General features: G+C 42.2%; 1 protein-coding gene across 1 annotated transcript in view; it reads left to right on the top strand.

Annotated features, from left to right (window-relative positions):
• ZMAT4 (zinc finger matrin-type 4) overlaps nucleotides 1–23,003 on the top strand; it is a 2,235,770-nt gene that overhangs the window by 1,001,811 nt on the left and 1,210,956 nt on the right. Inside the window, exon 4 of the mRNA XM_069215461.1 lies at nucleotides 11,015–11,104. Coding sequence (XP_069071562.1) covers nucleotides 11,015–11,104 — 90 coding nt within the window. The remainder of the gene's footprint in view (nucleotides 1–11,014; nucleotides 11,105–23,003) is intronic.

Here is a 23,003-nt window from a genome sequence, read left to right as displayed (position 1 = left end):
AAGTGAAAGGGAATGACTGCATGGTAAGACAGGGGGAAGACAAGAAGAAAGGAGCGCAAGAAATTCAGAAAAACCACTATGCGCACAACTAATTTGTTGGGGACATCAATTTTAAAGCAATGGCTGAGACAAACAATAAATGCTGACTTGTCAATCTTCATCATTTGACAAGCAAGAGAGCATGGAACATGATAAGTTAGACAGTTAGTCCAGAGAATGGTAAGAGACTGTCGCAAGGTTAAGTGGCATCATTTTAATACTTGTTAGTCAGGGCAGGGAGGGGTAAAAAGGAAATTGTTTAGGAATGGTGTAACCACAATGGAGGCAGCAGGGTTGGCAATGTTTATGGGCACCCCGAATGACCACCTTCTCCACAGATTCCCTCACTACCAAACTTCAACAGTGCCATTCATCTCTACATAGCCCATCCCTCACATGCATTTCATTTATTTTAATAGTGCTGCTCATATCAGTGTCGGGTTTTAGAGCCATTGACATCAAACACATTATACAGAGACAATGAATCATACATGTTTAAATTAGTGCATAGGAAATGTTACATAAAACAAAGAGGAATACATGGTGCAGGTGTCATATGTCTTCCATACATGGTAGGCAATATACTTTTAGAGCGTTTGGTCTGGAGGGGCATAAACTCAGGATTTAAACGTAACACTGTAGTTGGGTTGATTTTATTAATGAGAATTAATTTCTATCCAAACAAACCCTTTTTAGAAACATTAAGATAATAACTGGAGATAAATCATAATGCTGTAACCTAAGCCTTGTAGTTTGTATGCAGGTCTTTGATGACAGTTAATAGCTCACTGTTCTATGTTAAGATTTTAACTTATCAACTGCAAGGTGATCTGCGTGGTACACGTCTTTTGCAGCAGTCATATTAACTCTCTGCACTACTTTATGATGAGTCAAAACTTCCACTAGACAAAACTCCATTCTCTTTCCAGCAGGGTCATAAATCACAGGAGTTACCTTGACATTTATATTTCTAGCCTGAAGATTGCTGAAGGCAAGGAAATTTGCAGCAGGTGCTTTTAAATTCAATATATACTTGAAAACTCGGCACCCCCTGAGGTCAGTGCCTGGAGCTGTGGCACTGGTCACACCACCCCAAAGCCGGCCCTGGGAGGCAGAAGGAAGCAGATGAAGTATGCTCACAGTGGAAGCATTATATGCTGTTCCTGTGGAGGAGTTGGACAGGGGAGAGGGCAGTGACGGCCCGTCCTTTAGGGCAGAGGGGCCACACACCTCCACCTTTTGCCCCTCATGAAGAGTGTCTGTCAGGCTGAACAAAGGTCAGCCTGACAGACACTCTCCATGTTCAGCTCAGGCAGCCAGGAGCAGACATGCGCGATTTGCGCACACTCCTGGCTCCCTGAGCTGAACTTTGCTGGGCTGAGGAGGTCACAGCTCCTATGGGCGTGACCTCCTCGGCTCAGCAAAGGTGCCTCAAGGCCCTCCCCTGGGTGACGAGGAAAGCGTCACCAATTGACACTCTCCCTGGGTGCTTCAGGTTTAAGCCCTGAAGTGCCCAGGGCGAGTGTCAAAGAGTGACACTTCGTCACAGAGTGGGGTGTGGTCAGCAGTCTCACTGACCCCATCCCACTCTGTGAGGAGGCTGGGACTGCTGCCTTCCCTCATTGGCTGACCTAAGGTCAGCCAAGGAGGGAAGGCAGCAGTCCCCAATCTCCTGGGACCTGGAGGCAGAAGCTAAGTGTGTGTGTGTGTATGTGTGTGATGTTTTAAATTGAATGTTTGGTGCACGCATGCATGTTTGAGTGTTATGAGTGTTGTTAATGGATGTGCATGCATGCGTGTGTGTGTGAAAGAATGAGTGTGTGCGATCTTTTAAAATGAATGTTTGGTGCGTGCGTGCATGTTTGAATGGTATGAGTGTTGTTAATGGATGTGCGTGTGTGTGTGCGTGTCTGTGTGTGAGAGAATGAGTGTGTGTGTGTGTGTGTGTGTGTGTCGCCTGCCCCTCTCCCTCCTAAAGCTGCCAGCCACCACCGGGAGAGGGAATGATCTGTGCTATACTTGCAGTCAATCCCAATGCAATTTTACCAGCAAGACTGTCTGGCTTGTAAAATTGGGCCTGATTTTCTTTCACACAGGAATTGTTAGTTCCGGATCAATGAGCCACATATTATTGAGCACAGCAATATCCCAAACAGAGATACTGCTTCATTTGTAATCGGGGTATAAGTGTAATAATTACAGAGATGATTGACATTGCTAACTTCAGTTCCCCTGCCGTATACTCTGATAACTTAATCCCAGTAGCCATGTCATGGCTGTCAGATTATGTCCTTTCTACACCCATTAATGCATTCTTCAGCAAAGATGTTGTGATGCTTATTTTAATTAACTAAGAGGCTTAATCGCTTCAGCTGAGTTCTAATGATGCCATGCAGTTTTCTCTAATTACAACGCATGACTATACTTCTCTCATTATAAAATGTCTGCATCAACCTGGAGTAGATGCTGTTGTGACTCTTCTGACATTCTAGCAGGTGTGAATACATGAATCAATTGTTTTCTTGTGCCAAGAGTTTTTACTTGTTGTATGTCTGTCGTGATATGTTTGATTCTTTTACTCATGGGAGTGCTGTGTAGTTTTACATATTCAATATAACCATCACCTCAGTCCTGACATGGATCTTCTCCAACCACTGATATATAATTTAGTGAGATGAGCAAGATGCAGAGAATGGTTAACATTTAATTTATACCTAAATTATGCAGATTGCACTTTGGGGTTTGTCGAGTGCATACTGGACCTGAGATCATTTTGTTTTCGGGATCAGTTGAAAGAACTGGCAACTGGACTGTTCTCAAACTCATACAGTAACATAGTGAAAACACCACAAAAAGTACTCCACACCAGGAAAATAGATAATATTTATGTAAATAAAATAAGACTACAATGACAAGAATTCAATATGCACAAGTCAAGATATCACTTTTCATAGGTGTGGGTATGTCTTAATCCATAGGAATCTATGGTTGTATCTTTTTAGCACAAAGTACCCTGGGTGTGTCAAAAATAATGATGGAGAGGGCCGCAGAGGAGGTGGTGCGTCGGAAAGTAAAAGGATGCACTGATTTTTGTGGTATGGTAGAGGTGACGTATCGATTATTTCCTGGGAGGCAAGGTGATGCATCATTTTCTGGGTGGCAGAGCTTGCTCCTTTTTGTGGCAAGGGTTTATTCTGATGCCCACGGACAACGTGTGGAAAGTCCAAAATGGGCTGGGAGGATGAAGTAGGTGCTGGGGCTATCTGGTAGGTGAAGCACTGATTTTTCAGCCACAAGACAGGTGCTGCATCGATTTTTGCTGCCATTGTGTTGATTTCCCAATGTGTTGGATTTTCTCTCTCTGGTGAAGTCTTTGATGTCCTTGAGACTTCTTTAACAGGAGGCAAGCTCAGTCCAAGCCCTTGGAGATCACTTGTGAGGGAAGACAAAGTTCTTCCAGTAGAGTCAGGGAGCAGCAGGCAGCAGGGTAACAAGAAGGAGTGCAGACCTTCCAGAAACAGTCCAAATGAGTCATTTGGGCAGCACTGCAGTCCCTCTGACAGCATCCAGTTAAAGGTTCGGAAGTGTCTGATTTTAGGGGGGGCACAGACCCAGTTTATATACCCAAATGTGCATTTGAAGTGGAGGACACACACTGCAAAGAGTGGTTTTGAAGTGCACACTTTCCCCTTTCAATCCAGTCCTGTCTGCTAGGAGATCTGTGAGGGGTTATTAGTCCATTGTGTGAGGTCAGGCCATTACCTTCTGAAGTGTAAGTCAGAGCCTCCTCCACACTTCCAGCCCAGGTCCTGGAGAGCTCTGGGCTCTACTGGACCCATCATTTTTGGCCAGGCTGAAACTCAACTAGAGTGGCCTTCTGGTCATACTAGCATTTTATTACCTCCTGGCTGGCCTTGAAGTTGCTTTTGGCCTTTTTTCCAGAATCAGTGCAACTGGTTCTGGAGGGCCAAAAGTTAGCTAACCACATCCTTGGGGAGTTTACTGGGAGCTTCCTCCCACCGCTCCTTGACAATGCTCAGAGCTCCTCTGACAGGGTGGCCATAGAGGAGTTTGAAGGGGCTGAGCCCTACTCCTTTCTATGGCACTTCTATGCAAGCGAAGAGAAGGCATGGCAAGAGGATGCCCCAATTACCCCTCATGGCCTGAGGTAGGCCTGCAATCAAGCCCTTTAAGGCCTTGTTAAACCTCTCAACTGGACCATTGGTTTGGGGGTGATAGGGTGTTCTGAACTTATAACTTACACCACATACATCCTACATGGACGTCATGTACGCAGACATGAAGTTAGTGCCTTGGTCAGTTACTATGTCTTTGAGGAACCACACATGGGTAAATACCCCATCAGAGTTCTGGTAAGCGCAGGTGCAGTCACCATCCTCAGAGGGATTGCCTCTGGGTAGAGTGTGGCATGGTTCACCAAGACCAGGATTAACCTGTTGCCTAGGTCTGTCTTGGCATCCAATGGACCAATGAGGTTGATGCCCATCCTTTTAAAGGGAGTGTCAATGATGGAAAGTGGGATCAGGGGAGCTTTCAGCTCTTTCCCTGACTTCCCACTGGCCTGAAAGGTGGGACAAGACCTGCAGAATGCATCTGAGGCTGTCTTCATTCTTGGCTAATAAAATTGGACAGCAAGCCTGGTGTAGGTCTTGTCTTGCCCTAAATGTCCCCCCACGGGTATGTCATGAGTCAAACCCAGTAGGAATGCCCATTAACACTAAGGGACCACCAGCACAAAGCTGCCCCAGTACCCAGAGCTTTAGGCTCACTGTAAAGGAGATCATTCTCCCAGTAGATTAGCTAGTCCCCTGAGGATTTACCTGCTACAAATGCTGAGGCTTGTCACTTCAAGCCTTCAAGAGTGTGACAATCTTTCTGCGCTTTGCAGAATTCCCCCCTGGTGGGCCCACCCTCAACTTGCCAGCCAGCAAGCTGAAGTAGATCACTCATGCCGGTTATGTCCTTCTCGGTTGGCTCAGGAGCCTCCTCCTCAGGGACCCGGTCATCCTCCACTGCAGAAACTTCAGGGACCAGTTTCCCACACCCCTTTTCCCTCTCCTTGGCAGTTTTCTGGACCACTGTTCCAGGCTTCAGATGCCCTTGGCTCCCTCCCTGGGCAGCCATGGACCATGTGGTCATGCAGACCCACTCAGGCAATCCCATCATCTCCAAGTGAAACCTGAGCTCTACCTTCCTCTAGATATTGTGCTCTAGGTCATTTCCTAACAGACAAGCTACAGGCATGGCATGGCTCCCAACAACTTTCAGAGAACCAGAGACCCCCCCACTCAAAGATAACTGAGCCACCAGTAGATGGCTCAGTAGAAGGCTCACACTATTGTCAGCGACTATGACTTGGTGAAATGTGTGTTTAGGACCTGCTCTGCTGACACCAGCTGACACTTAACATTTGTAATGCTGACTCCTGTGTCACACAGAGCCTCCACCCATTCCCCATTAATTTTGACCTACTGCATAAACTTGAAAGTGTTTACAGGCATGTGGGCTTTTGGCACCATATCTTTGTCCCCCAGGGACACTATGGTTACCTCTGTCTGTTCCCCAAAACAAGATGGGTCTATCTCCTCCCCGAGCACTACACTGGCCAATCCAGGTGTCTGCTCACCAGTGGGGGAGTAATCCCTCTTAGGACATTTGGAGTCACCCTTAGAGTGATTTTACTGGGAGCACTCTGTACATTTTCTGATGATCAAAGAACCCTATCTTTTGAGGATCAGACTCAGGCTGATTACTACTAATCCCTTGGGAATTATTTCAGGGGCCTTTGGAGAGCTCCTTATATTTAAGTTTTTCTCCACCCTGTTTCTTCTGGTGGGAACCCTGAACACCTATGTGGGTGCCCCTCAGGTACCTTTTTGGACACTCTAGTGCTAGCCCAGAGATCTGCCGTCTCAGCAAGCTTTCTGGAATCAGTCAGCTTACTGTCAACTACATGCTGGCTTAACCCTGTAAAACAGGTGCTGAGCATGTGCTCTCTCAAGATTAAATTGAGCCACCAACATAATCATTAACTTTGTTGCCATTCAGTGCCTTACTGGAGTAATCAATGAAATCTACCCAGGATTGGTTGGGGAGCTTCTGACTGTCCCTGGATCTTTGGTAATCGGTCCAAATTTGGCAGTCAAAATGGTTTTCATGGGAGTGTACTTGATCTGGTCCCCAATCTCTAATGTTAGAAGTGTGTCCCTCCCAAATGTTGGCATGCATTTCTAATGACCCATCCCCCAGTGCTCTTCAGGAACCCCATGTACTCTCAGTGCAACTTCATAAGCAGAAAATAATTTATCAATTAAATCTCCCACCACATCACTTTGCACCAAATTCTTGGGCATACGAACCTTCTTGTCTCCATCAGGCACTGTATGTATGCTGCCACCATCACTCCTGGAATGAGCCTGCCTGGCCTGGAGTTCCAGCTCTTTTAGACTCTGTTCCTGAGACAGAAGTAGTTTCTTTTCTGCTGAGGCTCTTTCAGCTTCGCTCTCAGATCTTTCAGCTTCAGCTCGCTTGGCTTCCCTATCAGCTTCCATTTTTAGTTTTTCCAACTGCAGCTGGAATTCTTTCTCCTCTCTCCTTTCCTCTGTGGGCAGGCCATGGCTGGAGACAATGCTCCCTGCCATCTCAGGTAGCACAAATCCAGGGGTGCCCCTCATCTCAGGAGAACCATTCGCATACTCCCCCAACTCATCATCCTCTTTGAAGTTTGCTTCTGTCCATGCCCTCAGCGTCATTTGATATTCCACCTTCTTGGTGGCTCTTCGGGCAGGTACCCACATCTTTTTACAAAAGCTTTTCATCTGGCTATCTGTGTTCTCCTCCAGCTTAGCCAGCTCAAACTCCATGGCTCCAATTGTAGAATCAGCTTGGGACATGATGTATAGGATTAAAAATGCAAAGCAAAGAAAATTGCAGAAAAACAAAAAAACATAATGGTCCTTAAAACTGGGTAGGTAGTGTACACGTAGCTATTGGATGGCAATGAACAAACACAAGTACTCTCACACCACTTCCACCAATGTTAGAAATTGGGCCTCTAGTTGGCAGAGGTATGCACCCTGTCCAAGTAGGGACCACAAACCTAGTAAGGTTAAGTAACAACACAACCTAAATTATCCTGTGTTCACCCTTCAGTAGCTTGGCACAGAGCAGGCAGTCTTACCTCAGACGGCAACATATAAAGTATTTGTGCACTAACTCATACTGTAATAGAGAGAAAACTGTACAGAGTGCACTGCACAACACCGGACTAGAATACCTCAACCGACAGCCCTCCTTCTACACCCCAACCCGACAGCTTCGCTCCGCCGACCTTGCCCTCGCCATCGTCCTATGGATCTGCAGAACAACCACCGGCGACATATCATTCTCGCACCTCGCCGCCAAGATGTGGAACACTCTTCCCATCCACCTGCGTCAGACCAAGGACCTCCTTACCTTCAGGAGACATCTCAAGACATGGCTGTTCAAGCAGTAGCAGCCCCCGCTCAGCGCCTTTGGACCCTCACGGGTGAGTAGTGCACTTTACAAATTCCCTGATTGATTGATTGACCACAAAATGTACTCCCCATCAGTTTAGGAAAATAGATAATATTTATCTGAATAAAATAAGACCAAAATGACAAAATATCACTTTTTAGAGGTTTAGGTAAACCTTAATCCATAGGAATCAATGGTTGTATCTTTTGAACACAAAGTACCGGGGATGTGTCAAAAATAATGAAGCAGAGGGCGACAGAGAAGGTGATGCATCAGATAATAAAGTGATGCGTTGATTTTTCCAGTTCGGCGAAAGTGATGCATTGATTCTTTCCTTGAAGGAAAGGTGATGCATCGATTTCTGGGTTCACATCCTTGGCTACTTACTTTGGTGTGGGGATTGTCTGACACCTAGGGACGATGCGTGGAAAGTTCAAAACATGCTGGGAGGATGAAGCAGGCACTGCGTTGATCTGGTAGGAGATGCAGTGATTTTCTAGCCACGAGACAGGTGCTGCATCGATTTTTGCTGGTGTTGCATTGATTTTCCAATGCAGTGGGTTTTCTCTCTGTGGTGGCAAGCTCAGTACAAACCCTTGGTGATCACTTGTGGGGGGAGGCAAAGTCCTTCCAGTAGAGTCAGGGAGCAGCAGGCAGCAGGATAACAAGCAGGAGAGCAGTCCTTCCAGAGAAGCAGTCCTGATGCGTCATTTGGGCAGCACTGCAGTCCCTCTGGCAGGGTCCAGTTATAGGTCCAAAAGTGTCAGATTTTAGGGGGTCACAGACCAAGTATATATTCCTGATTGTGCCTTTGATGTGGAGGAAACTTCAAGGATTGGTTTTGAAGTGCACAATTTCCCCTTTCAACCCATTCCTGTCTGCCAGGAGATCTGTGATGGGATATTAGTCTTTTGTGTGAGGTCAGGCCACTAGCCTCTGAAGTATAAGTGAGAGCCCCCCTCCACCCTTCCAGCCCAGGAAGCCCCATCAGTATGCTAATGAATGCAGATGCAGCTGAGTGTCCTGTGTTTTGGCTCTCTGGGTGGAATGCACAAGGGAGTTCTCAACCAGCATAGACCAGACATGGACTGGAGACAGGCTGTAAGGTACAGAGAGAAGTAAGTGCAGAGAAATGCTTACTTTCTTAAAATGGTATTTCTAAAATAGTAATGTTGAATCCAACTTCACCAGTAAGCAGGATTTCGAACTACCATTCCAAATATACCAAACTTGACAATGTCACTCCTTTCAGATCAGAAATCACTACTTAAATTATATAAGGGAATTTACAATGCTGGCCTATGAGAGGAGCGGGCGTCACAGTAGTGAGTTTTTACTACAAGGACATGTAAAACTTAAAAGTACATGTCCTGCCTTTTACTTACATAGCACCCTGCCCTGTGGGAAACCCAAGGCCTATGTTAGGGGTGACTTATGTGTTATTAAAGGGGAGTTTAAAGCTTGGCAAGTAGTTTTACATGCCAAGGCGACGTGTCAGTGAAACCTCACACATAGACCTTGCAATGGCAGGCCTGAGACAAGGTTAAGGAGCTACTTATGTGGGTGGCACAATCAGTGCTACAGTCCCACCAGTAGCATTTAATTTGCAGGCCCTGGGCACATGTGGTTCACTTTACTAGAGACTTATGAGTGAACTAAACATGCAATTGAGTATGAAGACCACTCTAAGGCTGTCAGGTCTAACAGTCTACACCTGCAGTTTTCTTCAGCTAGTGGTGGTGAACATTTTTAATGAAAATATTAAAGTGCTTGTCATTTCAGGTAGCCACGGGAGCTTTCAACTTTATATAAATAAATGTGTAAACATGATAACAAATTTGTATCACGTGCGTGTGCTTAAACAATCACTACCAGGTATCATGAGGAGCAGGAATTACAAGAAACCAGTCAACAACAGCACAAAGAACAATAGACTTCTATAGAAAGAGAAGGATAGGGGCCATAGTAGCATGGCTGTGACAGCAGAACAAACGTTGAGTCATGAGGAGCAAATGAGAAAGAACAAAGGAGAGAAAAGTATGGAATATAAGAGAAGGGACGGTAGAGAAAATATAGGAAACCAAAAATTATTCAAAGAAAGAGCTGGGTATTGGAGGAGGAAGGCAAGGCAAAAGAGATAGGAAAGCGTGGGTGTATAGAGAAAAAGGGAGGGTATAATAGCTACTGCAAAGAGATAATAAATGAGAAAAGAACAGGAGCTAATGAAGAAGAGAAGATAAGGGCGGAAGGAGAAGAAAGAGGAAAAGAGGACAATATGAAAGGTAGCATGTTGGGAAAAGGTGAGAGAAGTGCCAGGGAAGTATGTAGAGAGAGAAAAGAGACAGGAAGAATAAAAAGGGAATAGGGAACAGAAAAGAAGAGGTCAGCAATTATTGTAACAGAGAAAGCTAGAAAGGAAATGAACAAACGTGATATAGGGCTAGGAAACTGTATGGAAGCTAGGAAAAGAGAGTGGTAGGACATAGAGGAGAGGAGGGGATGAGGGAGAGGTGTGGGAGGCAGACAAACAGTGGAAAATATAGAGTAAAAGTGAGGAAGGGGAGAAGAAGACAAAGTGAGAAGAAGAGATAAGAAATAAGCTGGATGAAAAGAAAGCCAGGGGAATGTGTAGTGAGGAAAGAGTGAAAGGAGAAACGGAGATGAGGTGAGAGTGGGCTGAAGGTATTGAGAACAGAGGAAAGGCATAGAAGGAGGAACTCAGCGAGACTTAACCAGTGGTGAAGCTATCAGCGCAGAAGTCTCAGTGCCCCTGAGTATTGGGGTCTGACTGTATGCCAATTATGGCTGTCCTTTAATATTAACCAAGGGGAAGAGGGCTCCTGTTTTTAGGTCTGGTATTAGCAAGACATTTTGAATTTACTAATATTATGTGTGTACTGTACATACTAATTGCACTTTTAACCATCCCTCTTCATCGATTAGTTTGTTTTTGTGTTGTTCACATTTTACTTCTACCTGCTACAGCACCACCTGCTGTAGCATGAGGCAGTGAGTCAGTCCATCTCTGCCACTAGTTAACTTCATTGTGAGAGCCAGCATTCTTCTCTTTCACAAGTAGTTTATATATACTCAAAGAAACTAGTTCCCTTCAATGACAGGAGTTACAATGGCAATGTGTGTTTTTGGAGACCAAAACATTTTTGCTTTTAGCCAGTGTGCTTTTTTAGATTTGTGAGAGCCCAAGAGCTACCTCAAAATATGGTTTTGCCAAAACCATGACAAGGTAAAATAAGCTTTGAAAAACCAATCGGCTGGCAGTCAAAACAGACCAGTTGACATAGGCAATATTTGTTCTTGCTTGCATTAGAGTCGAGGCCATCCTAGCTATGCTACTGCTCTTTCAAGCTATTATTGAATTGTATGAACATTGTTGTTTTTAATTAAGGAAAACGAACTAGTATTTCTTGTTTTAAATCAGTGATTCGATATTTTACAGAGTCGTAAACATGCAAGCAAAGTTCGGCTCTACTATATGCTTCATCCTGTTGATGGAGGCTGTCCAGCAAAGAAGCTCAGATCTGAAAATGTGAGTATGTGGTTGACGTCATACCTGTAACCTTTGGCACCCTCTCACTAGAGATGATTTTCATGAGCTATCTATAAAGACGATTTTAGTGTTTGCACAGTAAACGTAGAGTGAGAGCATTCACTGGCAGTCCTGTTTTATTATGAATGGTCAGCGTTGTACGTCAGCGAATGTCATACAACTCAAGAAGGCCCTAACATAATTGTCCTTGGAGTAATTTTAGCACTTGACATTCACAATCCACAGTCTATAATTGCAGACATTTGTGGTCATTGATTTTCGTGAAAGTGTTTGACTCCATGAAAATGAATACTTGCTATGCTATTTATAGAAATCTCAGCGAATAACGTTTTAAATGAAGAAAGGCTACAACCATTTTCATTTGAAACACATGAAGCCAAGCAAAAAAAGAAAAAGAAGTATGTACCTAAGGTAAATATTCAAAGCCTTGCTGTTTCAATGTGTGAAGGTGGCATAAATTCAGGTGCCATACTATTAATGTGGTAAAACTCCATTAAGAGGATGTGGGGCCAGATGCAGGAAACACTTTGCGACTCGCAAACGGCAAAATTTGCCGTTTGCGACTTGCAAATGCGTGTTTCCTATGTAGAAATGCATTTTGCGAGTCGGGACCGACTCGCAAAATGCATTTCCGAATCGCAAATAGGAAGGGGTGTTCCCTTCCTATTTGCGATTCGCAGTGGTATGCAATAACATTTGCGACCGCGTATGCGGTCGCAAATGGTGTCGCAGTTACCATCCACTTGAAGTGGATGGTAACCCACTCGCAAATGGGAAGGGGTCCCCATGGGACCCCTTCCCCTTTGTGAATGGACCACAAATTATTTTTTCAGGGCAGGTAGTGGTCCAAGGGACCACTGCCTGCCCTGAAAAAATAACGAAACTAAAGGTTTCGGATTTTTTTTTAAGTGCAGCTCGTTTTCCTTTAAGGAAAACGGGCTACACTTAAAAAAAAAAACTGCTTTATTTAAAAGCAGTCACGAACATGGAGGTCTGCTGACTACAGCAGGCCTCCATGTTTGCGAGTGCCCATAGTAGCTATGGGGCCGCAAATTGCGACCCACCTCATTAATATTAATGAGGTGGGTCTTTGCGACCCCATAGCGACTCGCAGACGGTGTCTGAGACACCGTTCTGCATACCAATTTGCGAGTTGCAAATTGCGAGTCGGAAGGACTCGCAATTTGCAACTCACAAATTGGATTTTTGCTACATCTGGCCCGTGGTGACTTATGAGAAATCATAAGGCCTTAGTTTCGTAATATACTCTCAGTGGCATATTTATGAGCCCCTTGCACCGCTGTTGCAACACTTTTTGTGAGGCAAGGGCAGCACAAACCTTGAACTCATATCTATGATTTCATTTTGTGTGGCTTTGAATGGCCTCATAGATAAGAGGCTATATGTACAAACACATTGTTGTTGTGCAGGAAGGTGCCCCTATCTTCACAAAAACAATACTGTATGCAGTACAGGCACCTTTGCCCCATACTGCAAGGGCACCTGCATTAGCGCTAAATGCCAAAACAGTGTCAGCACTATAGGAATGGACCAGAATGCACTCTATTGCTGAAATAGAGCATATTCCTGCACTTTCCCAATGACACAGGGCAGAGCAGCAAGGTGACGATGCAGTACAGAGCAGCAAGGTGACTTGCTGCACTGTCTTCTATCAAAAGCCCATAAATATGGGCCTCGGTGCTAATTTTTTTTTTTTTAATTATGAAGGCAAAACCGAATGCTTTGGCTGTAAATATATGTCTACAGGTAAAAATTGCTCCATTTACACCCAAGTCAGCAATGATTTTCTAGAGTGTTTAATTGTACAGCATATTAGTATACTGCAAGCAATAGTGAACCGACTGTGTAAAATACATTTTATAAACTTTATCATGTAAAACTAGCTGTTAATCTTAACAGGAATGAGTAGTCAGCAAGAGGAAGTGTTGCTGAATTGCCTTGCAGTAACTCCCAGTAACGGTCATACTTCCTAAACATCGAACCCTTTGGGGAAGAGGTGCATTTTGAAATAACCAGAGAAGTCACAAAACGTATCCCCTTTCCTTCAACAAAACAGAACATGGGAGAAGTGAAAGTAGGTTAAAGAGTGTGAAATAATACCCAGACGAGTTCCGGGTGTTTTTACTGTGAAGTACTACACTATTTTTGGCGACGGAGGGGCAGGAGGTCACTGCAACTTTACCCACGCATATTTACCTTTGCTCGAAGGTGAGGGCACATTCTCTGCTTATTCCTCGACGTGCGTCTGCTGGGTGCTCTTCCAGCAGGAAAAGTGGGTATGCTGGGAGCTCTGCTGTTGGTGTGCTGATGTGGTGGAAAGGACCATGTGACTGCTGTAGGCGGAGAGTATAACGCAAACCAGTTATTCTCAAGCTGTACATGGATTTTACAGGCGCCATCTTGGATGTGTGTCAAGTTTAAATTTTTACAGAAGCCTTAACAGTGTTGTCACTGGTTGGACTTTACAGCTGTACAGATTTACACACAGCCTTTAGTTGTTCATGAAAGTTTATTTTTTTTAAGGAAAAGGAATATTTTTTATCTATCTGAGTTTCTGGAAAAGGGCAAACTTTTAGCTGCTGTCTCCGTGGTCAAACTATGCAGTCGGTTAATCTTCCACTACCTTTTTTAGAGTCGCCTGGTGCGCCTGCCATCCCATGGAGGCAGTGGTTTGATGGATTCAAGACTTACCTTGGGGCTATAGGGGCCTCTCGTTTTAGACCAGAGAGGAAAAAGTGTTTGCTACTACGTTCTTTGTGACATGAAGGGAAAGAGATCTTTAAACACCTACCAGATGTGGCACAAATTGAAGAGGAGCTTGATGACTATCAGGTTGATACCAAGAAAGTATCTTCAAGGTTCGATGTCGTACTGAGTCTGGTAGTTTTGCAGCACAAATTTTTCAAGCATTGTCAATTCCAAAGTGAAGATGTCGATGCATACATCAGTGCGCTTAGACAATTGTCTTCCAAGTGTGAATTTAGAGATTTTCAAGACCAGTTGATAAGGGACCAGTTTATTGGCCATTGCTCGGACAAGCATATTCAGCAAAAGCTGTTGAGCATGGGAAATCCAACGCTTGAAGATGTTAACTTCATTTAAACTTGAAAACTTGATTTAGAAGGATATATAGAGGACAGTCTAGAGTTCAAGGGTCGTAAGATCTATGGCAAAATTTATGTGGCGTACAAAGGCGTGAAAACTCTGGGTTGGTACCACCAAGGTTTCTTTTGTATGGTGCTGAAACCTGGTACTAAAGAACAAGTTCTAGCTGTCGAAGACTCAAAAGAAATGGTACCATTTGAGGATGATTTTTCCCAGTGTGTTTCCCCAGGGTTTGGGAAAAAGTTCAGGGTTCAAACACAGGATAAAAATAAAAGATAAGGCCATTCCTGTGAAACATAAGATCAGGTCTGTTCCATTTAGATTGAGAGAGGATCTCAAAGCTGAATTAGACAGGCTTCAAGAGAATGGCATTATTGAGCCAATTGAGTCTAGTTTGTGGCTTTCACCACTGGTGGTTTCCCGAAAACGTAATGAGCACATACGTCTATGTGTGGACTTGAGGAGTCTCAATAAAGACATTTGGGTGGATTCATATCCTCTACTCAAAATCAGTGACTTACTTGAAGAGCTTAGGGGCTCGGTGTGGTTTTCCAAGATTGACCTGGCATCTGCTTATCACCAGGTGGTGTTAGGTGAGGAATCATGCCATTATATAGCCTTTAATTCCCCGTTTGGCACGTTCCAGTTTTGCAGGATGCCATTTGGGTTGGCCTCTGCAGCATCAGCTTTTCAACGCATCAAGCACAAGCTCCTAGGTGATGTCCAAGGGGTTCTAATTTTCCAAGATGATGTTCTGATTCATGCTAGAGGTTTGGAAGACCACAAAGAGAAAATGATGTATTTTTTCAAGATTTTTCAGTCTTATGGCGTCTGCATGAAGAAAGAAAAATGTGAATTTTTCAAGAGAGAGATTGAATTTTTGGGGCACTGTGTGTCCAGAAAAGGGGTAGCACCACGACCCAGGTTGGTAAAGGCTGTCCTAGAATCTCCAAACCCCAAGGAAAAAGATTAATTATGATCGTTTATTGGCGTGTGTGAATATTATTCTAGGTTCATTCCCAATTATGCTAGTAAAGTGAAAGTGTTGTCCAATATGCTTAAGAACAAAGTCCAGTTTGTATGGGACAGTGAGTGTCAATCTGCTTTCGACAAAGTGAAACAGGAATTGGTTGATGCTAGAACATTGAGTCCAAATGACCCTAGTCAATTGTGCATCATTACAGTTGATGCTAGTAGGTATGGGTTGGGGGCTGTGTTGTCCCAAGGTGCGGGGGGAAATGAGAAGGTTATTAGTTATATGAACCAGAGCTCAGCTACTCAGTAATTGAAAAAGAGTTACTGGCATGCTACTGGGTGAGTGAGAAATTTAGAAGCTATGTCTGGGGCAGGAACTATGTGATTCAAACAGATCATAAGCCTTTGGTGTACATTTTAAATGGTGACAAAATCAACTACACAACCCCCCGCATTGCATGTCTCACCACAAAATTGTTACAATATGATGTCCAGGTTAGGTACATTTCAGGAAAGGAAATTTTTACAGCAGACTTTCTCTCTTGATTACCAATTAATGAGCAGAATTCTATTGACTTGGAGGATGATATGGATTATTGTTTCATAGCTCCTAAGGTGTGTGATGAGTTGTCAATTGAAGATGGTATTGTTTTGAGGAACGATAAATGTGTACTTCCTTGTGATGTTCGTTCAAGGTTGGTGGACCATGCACATGAGGGCCACTTAGGTGCCACAATGACAAAGAGACATATCAGGGTTCATTATTGGTGGCCCTCTATAGACAAAGATGTGGAAAGGGCTGTGAGTGGATGTGTCATATGTAACAGTGCAGAAAATGGGCTAAAGGTCGTGAAGCCACCGTTGCTACCCATTCCTATACCGGACAGAGCTTGGGTTAAAGTGGGTATTGATATGGTAGGGCCGTTCAACTTTCTCCCAAGTCAGATGCGCTATGCTTTTGTCCTGATGGATTACTACAGTAAATGGACAGAAATGTGTTTTTTTTTGCTAAGCCCACTGCTGGTAGTGCCATACAGTTCCTCAAGGAAATTTTTTGAAGGGAAGGGTTTCCGGAGTTTATAATTTCTGATAATGGGGTCCAGTTTGTCACGAGATGGAAACGTTCCTGGTTGAATCTGGTGTGAAACATTTGAATAGTTCTCTGTACCATCCTCAAATGAATGGTTTGGTAGAGAGAATGAATAGAGTGGTTGTGGAGTGCATCAAGTGGGCTAAAGCCAGCAAATTTGATGTGAGGTGGCTGTGAACTCTATGTTGTGGTTTTATCGTACCACCCCACATTCGGTAATGAACATTTCTCCTTTTGAGCTTCTGAAGGGTAGATGTAGTACGTCTAGACTTTTTCCGGCTTTGTTAGCTAATATTGTGGCCAGTAGACTTACAGTTTCGGTGGACAAGGACATGTTGTTTGGAAATGTAAAAAAAATTCAGGAAAAGGTGAAAACTAGGTATGATCAGAGAAACTCTACAAAAGAACACTTAATTCAACCCGGTGATGTGGTATGCATCAAGTTGCAGACTTTTGTGAAGAAGGGGGATGCCTGCTATGGGAGTCCTGTGACGGTGTGGAAAGTGTGTGGTAATGCTATTATGGTTGAGGGTGGTCAGTGGTGGAATGCAGGGAAGATTGTGAAAGTCAAAGATGTCATTGGCAATGGTGTGAAAAGGTGAGATAGGTCGTTGTCTGAATGTGTGGACTTTGAACACAAGGTGTCAGACACCAACAAGGTGGAACCTCACACCCTGCGGAGATCTGACCGGGAGAAACAGGTACCGCTCAAACTTATGGAATATCATTGTTATTAGCAGGGATGTTATTGTATCAGGGTATAGGGGTTTTGGTGTTTTTTTTTTTTACTGATGAATTTCTTTTTGTTGTTTTATGTTGTTTGGGTTCTCTTTCATGAAAATGGTACATCTTTAAAAAAAAAAGGAGATAATATGTTGTGCTCAGTGTGTCGGGCATGCTGTCGTATACTGTTGTGAGCTGCCCTGCCCCCGAGCATTCGACGAGGAGCGGTTGGAATGCGTCGGCACTGAGGGCAGGCGGACGCGTCAGTGGTGGCTTGTTTACGATACTCATGTTCAAATAAACATGCAAAATAATACCCAGATGAGTTAAGGGTGCTTTTACTGTGAATTACTACAGAGAGTCAATGCCAAATGTAGTCCTTCCCTCTTGTTGGTGATGCACAACAAAGCCTGGTACGTGGTTGGAGTATATTCACTCACATTGAGACTTTCCTCATGAACCCCAAATTTTGTACCTTTTCAATTTGATTGCTGTAGCAAGAACCATATTATTTATATAAATCTTCGGAATATGCTGAAATCAGAACACCCTGGCTCCTTAATTAGTGTACCCTTTCCTTGTCGAACAACCTTAAAGAATTTGACTTGCTGACATCCTCCAGTTTCATCCAACATCCATGATGCCATTGTTTATCTTGGGCCATCTGTATTTGTTCAACCCTTGACTCTTCAAATCCTACAACTGAAGTCTTACTGTATTGCCTTCTATGGAACATGTGAGTGTGGTTCCTGGTCAATTGAAATGATGAATATTTGGTTGAGTTTTACGGTGGGTTAAGATTTCAGGTTTTCTTTCACTTGTTCTTTGAAATCATTGACAAACCAAGGTGCTATATCTTTGTGTGACTTTCATCTTCTCATCATTTCAAAGTGAAATTACCTGGTAGTTCATTCACTGTGGTGTAATGTGCCTTTAACATTGACTGTTTGTTTCCAAATCCTAGTTGCTGGTGTCATGCATTTGTATAGTATCTTTTATTAAATGTTCATTCTATCTACCAGGTCATTGCTTTTTGGATGATATGGTGTAAGTGTAAGATGTCTGATATTGTTCTCACTCAGGTAATACTTATTTTGATGCAAAGTAAACTGCACTCCATTATCTGTGACTATTACTTCCAGTAGTCCTCCTTTTTGGAATACCTTTTCCCTGAAGTTCACTGTGGTTATTCCTATGTTTTAATACATTTTACTTACATCCATTTACTTTTAGAATCCAACATCATAGTTTCAAATCTTACACTGTGTGGTAATCTATAGTTGGTACTGTGAAATCCAAACTCAGTTTCTTCTTCACTTCTTCCAGAGTGCCACAACAGTAATCAGTGGTTATGTGTACATAACTTTTTCTCACTTTCAGTGGATACACTGCATTTGCCAAACCACACCTGTGCATGTTTGTCTATACCAAGCAATTAATAATTTCTTTTTTGTTGATATTTTATTAGTATCTTTACAAAATGACCTTGACCTGCTGACACAATTAATTTCTTTCCCAAAGACATTGGGGAAATGAACTTCCTAACATTAAGTCATTCGGCATGGACATTTCTTCTTGTACCTTCCAATATGGTTGTAGGTTAATTTCCATGTTATTTTCAATTGACAATCCTTTGCTGGTATTATCTATCAGCATGTATTGTTTGGTCTTTCAGTTTGTAATTTCCCACTTTTGTTTTGAGGGAAAGCCTTCACTATTTCCAAGTTTGTCTATACAACTTATAATAGTTCCAGATTATGCATCTGTGTTGCTGTCCTTTTCCATTGAGTCTGGTAGTCATGACAGACAATCAGCCTTTCTGATTTTCCATCCTAGTATGTGTTCTATTTTCAAACATGATTTATTACATTTTGCATTATAGTATAGCCAGTCTTAGCAGCACCCCCCCCGCATTCTAGTTGCGGCGTGCACCTTTTATTATTCAATATTATTGTGATAAGGTGACACATAAGAGGTTGTGACATCTACCACCCCCGAGGTCGACTCAATTCTTTTGACTCAGACAGGAGTATGAGATTATTCTATTAAACAATGAGACTCAATAGCCATCAAACAATCAAACTAAGCAATAATGAGTCAGTGATATAAACACACCATGACCTTTGTGGTCATGAATCACCACACCAATTTAGTAAAGTTTAAACATTTGGTACCCTTAAGCTGACAATGCTAAGGTCACATAGATGATGTGCAAGGCCAAGTGATAAAAATACAGAAACTACACAGGTTGTCTAAAATGTCTAAAGAATCTTAATCTTGCCAATGCATTTACCATTAAACATGCCAAAAGAACAAGATAGATTAACAACAGAATTAAGTGAATAATAGAAAAAGCATTAATTTAGTTTGTACAGTTGAATTAATCACAATCAATTATACATTCAAAATCAAATATTAGGTCAGGTATCCCTAGCTATTATGCTAGTTTGAAATGCATGTGTGGGCTTCATGCAAAGGTAAAAATAAGACAAAAATTAATTTGGAAATCATCTAATTATGGCTTTAACCAAAAACAAACTGCTGGATTTTCTAAAAGAAAAACATGCACAGGAAAAAATATATGCACATTGATTATACCTCTCCTAAATGAAACAGTAGCTTGCAGATTCTTCCTCAGTAGAGCACAGGAACTGCAGGTCTTCAGTCAGCATCAGGAACATGAAAGTGGAAACAGTTCAGTAATGTTGGTCCTAAAATAATTGAACTGTGAGAATCATAGACAAGAGCTGAATAGCATAACTGAACTGGAAAGAAACTGAACAACTGACTTGCATCATGCTTGCTAAATTAAAGTCCCAAAAGTTATTATCTGAGCCTCTATTGGACAAGGCTATGAGGTGGGTTGGAGCCAAGAAAATATAATCTCTGCTTAAGTTGTATCTCTTCTTTGTTCCTTCCAAGATAGAGTCACATTCACGCTCATCTCCGGTTTATAGCTTCCGTAGAATTATAATATATTAAAACGCCACAGAAATATGAGATGTTACTTCCTGCCAAAAACTAAAGCCCATTGTTAAAACTTACAATTTTTATCACAAGAAAATACAGGACAAGCAAAACTGAGAAAGCAGTAGCTTTCCACTACGAGGATGTTTAATAAACGATGTTTGCACAGCATTTCAGCGAAATCAGCACCATTTACATATCATGATTCTCGAAAAATACTAAAATGTGAGCCTTTTAACTAATGCTAAACACGAAGAATAAAACATTTCTAGTAATTTCAAACCATTAGTTTTGTAGTACAATACTATTAATATTGTTTTGTCAATGCATGTAGTTATAATTAATCAAAATACATTTTAATTAGCATTTATTATTTTACATAGCACTTTGTTACGGTGGACACCATGTCAATCACTTTTACAGCTGCATGTATAATTTTCTAACACACATTTTTCAGTTAGGCCTTTTAAGTACATGTTAATAATTTCATTTTGGTTACTCATTTTTATCAATAATGTTTGCTCTCTAACACTAGTATTTCAGTGGAAGTCTATGATCAGTTCAGAGTAGGAATTCTTTTTTCCAAAGGTAAGTCCTAAAGTTGGTTGGAGCGCAAACACAGGCCAATGCCTCTTTATCAATGGTTGCATAATTACTTTTCATTGTAGTTAGTGTTCTTGAGACAAAGGACAGCACTTATTCTTCTTTGTTTCTTTCTGTTTGAGTACAGAACTTAGGGCCTCATTTACAATAACTAACGCATCTGCATTGATGCATCAGATTTCTTGTGCCTGCCGCAAATGCCCTAATGACACCATTGATGAGTTTATTTACAACACAGACCTCCGTGGCACAAGTTGACATGGTTGCATCAGAAATTCTGACACATCTGTTGATGCTAGAGTGATGCATTGTTGGAGTTGCGTTTTAAAACAGACACAACTCCAACAGTGCATCAGAATACAGAGGTGAGTCCTATAACAAAATCCCCAGGTCAATCCTTACTCCTAGTCTGAGTAGGCATGAGTATTTTGACGCAGTCAAGTCTCAGTGTGATGCAGTGAAAAGTTGTACATTTCACTGTGTCAGTTCTGTGTGGGTTTTAACAAGGGAACGCCTATACTGCATACATTATACCAGGTGCAGGTATAATGTGATGGAGGCCTCTACAAACTGACGCATTGGGACCAATGTGTCATTTTGTAGATATGGAGCAGTGTGGAGCACTGATTGCACTGCCGCTGTGTAAAAAAAGGACACGACATGGGCACACACTCCTTGAAAATGAAGCCCTTAATCCATAATTAGTAGCATTGACTGTCAACACTTGTGCCTGGGTTAAATTGTTTCAGGAATTTAGCTAGTAAGGTCCCTTTTTTGCATCCTAGCATGCTTCTTTCTGTTCCTGGTCCAATTGAATTCTTTGTTCCTTTCTCGGAAATGTCCTTAATGCTTCAGTTTTGCTACTGAAGTGATAAATAAAAATCACTTAGGTAGTCCCTAATATGATTTTAATGTTTTTATATTCTCAGGTTCCGGAGCCACATTTATTGCCTTTAATACATTTGGTTGAGGTCTGATTCCCTGCCCTGAGATCACAAGACATAGACATTCTACTTTTCTCAATCCAAATTTGCACTTTTCTTAACCAAGAGTAAAATCCGAGATTTCTAAGACATTTAACACCCTCTCCAATACTTCATGATGTTCTTGTTTGCCCTTCCTGTACACTAGAATGTCATCTTGAAAATATTGCACACCATTTTCCCTGCTGAACACATTCTGCATCAATCTTTGAATCACAGACCCTGTTGTAGCTAATCTAAATTGTAGTATTGTAAAATGGAACATTCTCTTAGATGTTATGAATGCTGGAATGTTTTTCAGTTCTAGGGCAACTGCATTTAAAACCAACATGCTGAACAGTGAAGACTGTTCATGAGTGGTCAACATCTTGTTTATATTTGGGAGGAGTTAGCAATCCAACTCTATATTTTTGTTCACTGTGCACAAGTCGATAAAAAACACTGTGGTTTACTATCCCCATTTTTCAATATGGCTATTGGATACTACAGTTCAGTAGCTCTACTTGTTCTATCATATCATCATTTTGCATTTTCTTTAGCATATTTTTCGCTTCTTGTTTCATGGTTATGAGAATAGGTTTCATTTTCTGGCACACTGGCACAGACTCTGTTTTCATTGTGATTTTATCTTCATAGTTTTAGAAGGAATCTATCATGTATGAGTTCTGTGAAGGTTATGTTGTTATACCTAGTAGTTCTTAATCTTACAATGTCTTGATAATGATAGATACTATAACAATATTTAGTCTGTTATGAATATGACCATTGCATTCTGTTCAGCCACTGTCTCCTTTTAGTTTAAGTCACCTTGTAGAAGCATACCCCTGTTAAAGATTTCTAGGCAGCAGCTCCTTTAATAAAATATGGATCTGTCATGTTTATTACAAAAAAAAAGTGTTGCTGCCCTTTTCTCCTTTCTACCCTGTTGATTGGTCTGCGTTCAAGATGGGGTGGCAAATCTGCTAAAATTAGTGGGCAAGACACACCTTACCACACCATCAGGGCATCCACAAGAACCTGCCAGTGAGTCAGTTCATACAAATATCCTGACTAGGACTCTCCCACACACCACACACCAGTTAAGATTCTGGTTGTTCCAATGATTTAAGTATTCAGTCTCCTTTTGAACAGTGCCCCAGCATGGCACACACCAATGCTGTATTTGTCATCAAGAGTAGGGACCACACGTAAAATGCATTTTATAGGGCAAAACTAGCTTTATTCTAGTTAAAATTAACTTGAATGCGGAGACCGTGAAGAGAAAGCTTTGGTGTATTACTTCACAAATGACTACCCATAACTGACATGAACCTCCTCACCAACAAACTTTCTAAACATCAAATACTTCAGTGAAAAGGCACATGTCAAAATAAATGTCAGTGAAGCCACTACAAATGGGTTGTGGAGTAGA

This window comes from Pleurodeles waltl, chromosome 11 (assembly GCF_031143425.1).
Source record: "Pleurodeles waltl isolate 20211129_DDA chromosome 11, aPleWal1.hap1.20221129, whole genome shotgun sequence".
In the NCBI taxonomy this organism is placed as follows: Eukaryota; Metazoa; Chordata; class Amphibia; order Caudata; family Salamandridae; genus Pleurodeles; species Pleurodeles waltl.
Note: the sequence above shows the minus strand (reverse complement) of the source record. Positions and strands in the feature narration are given on the sequence as shown.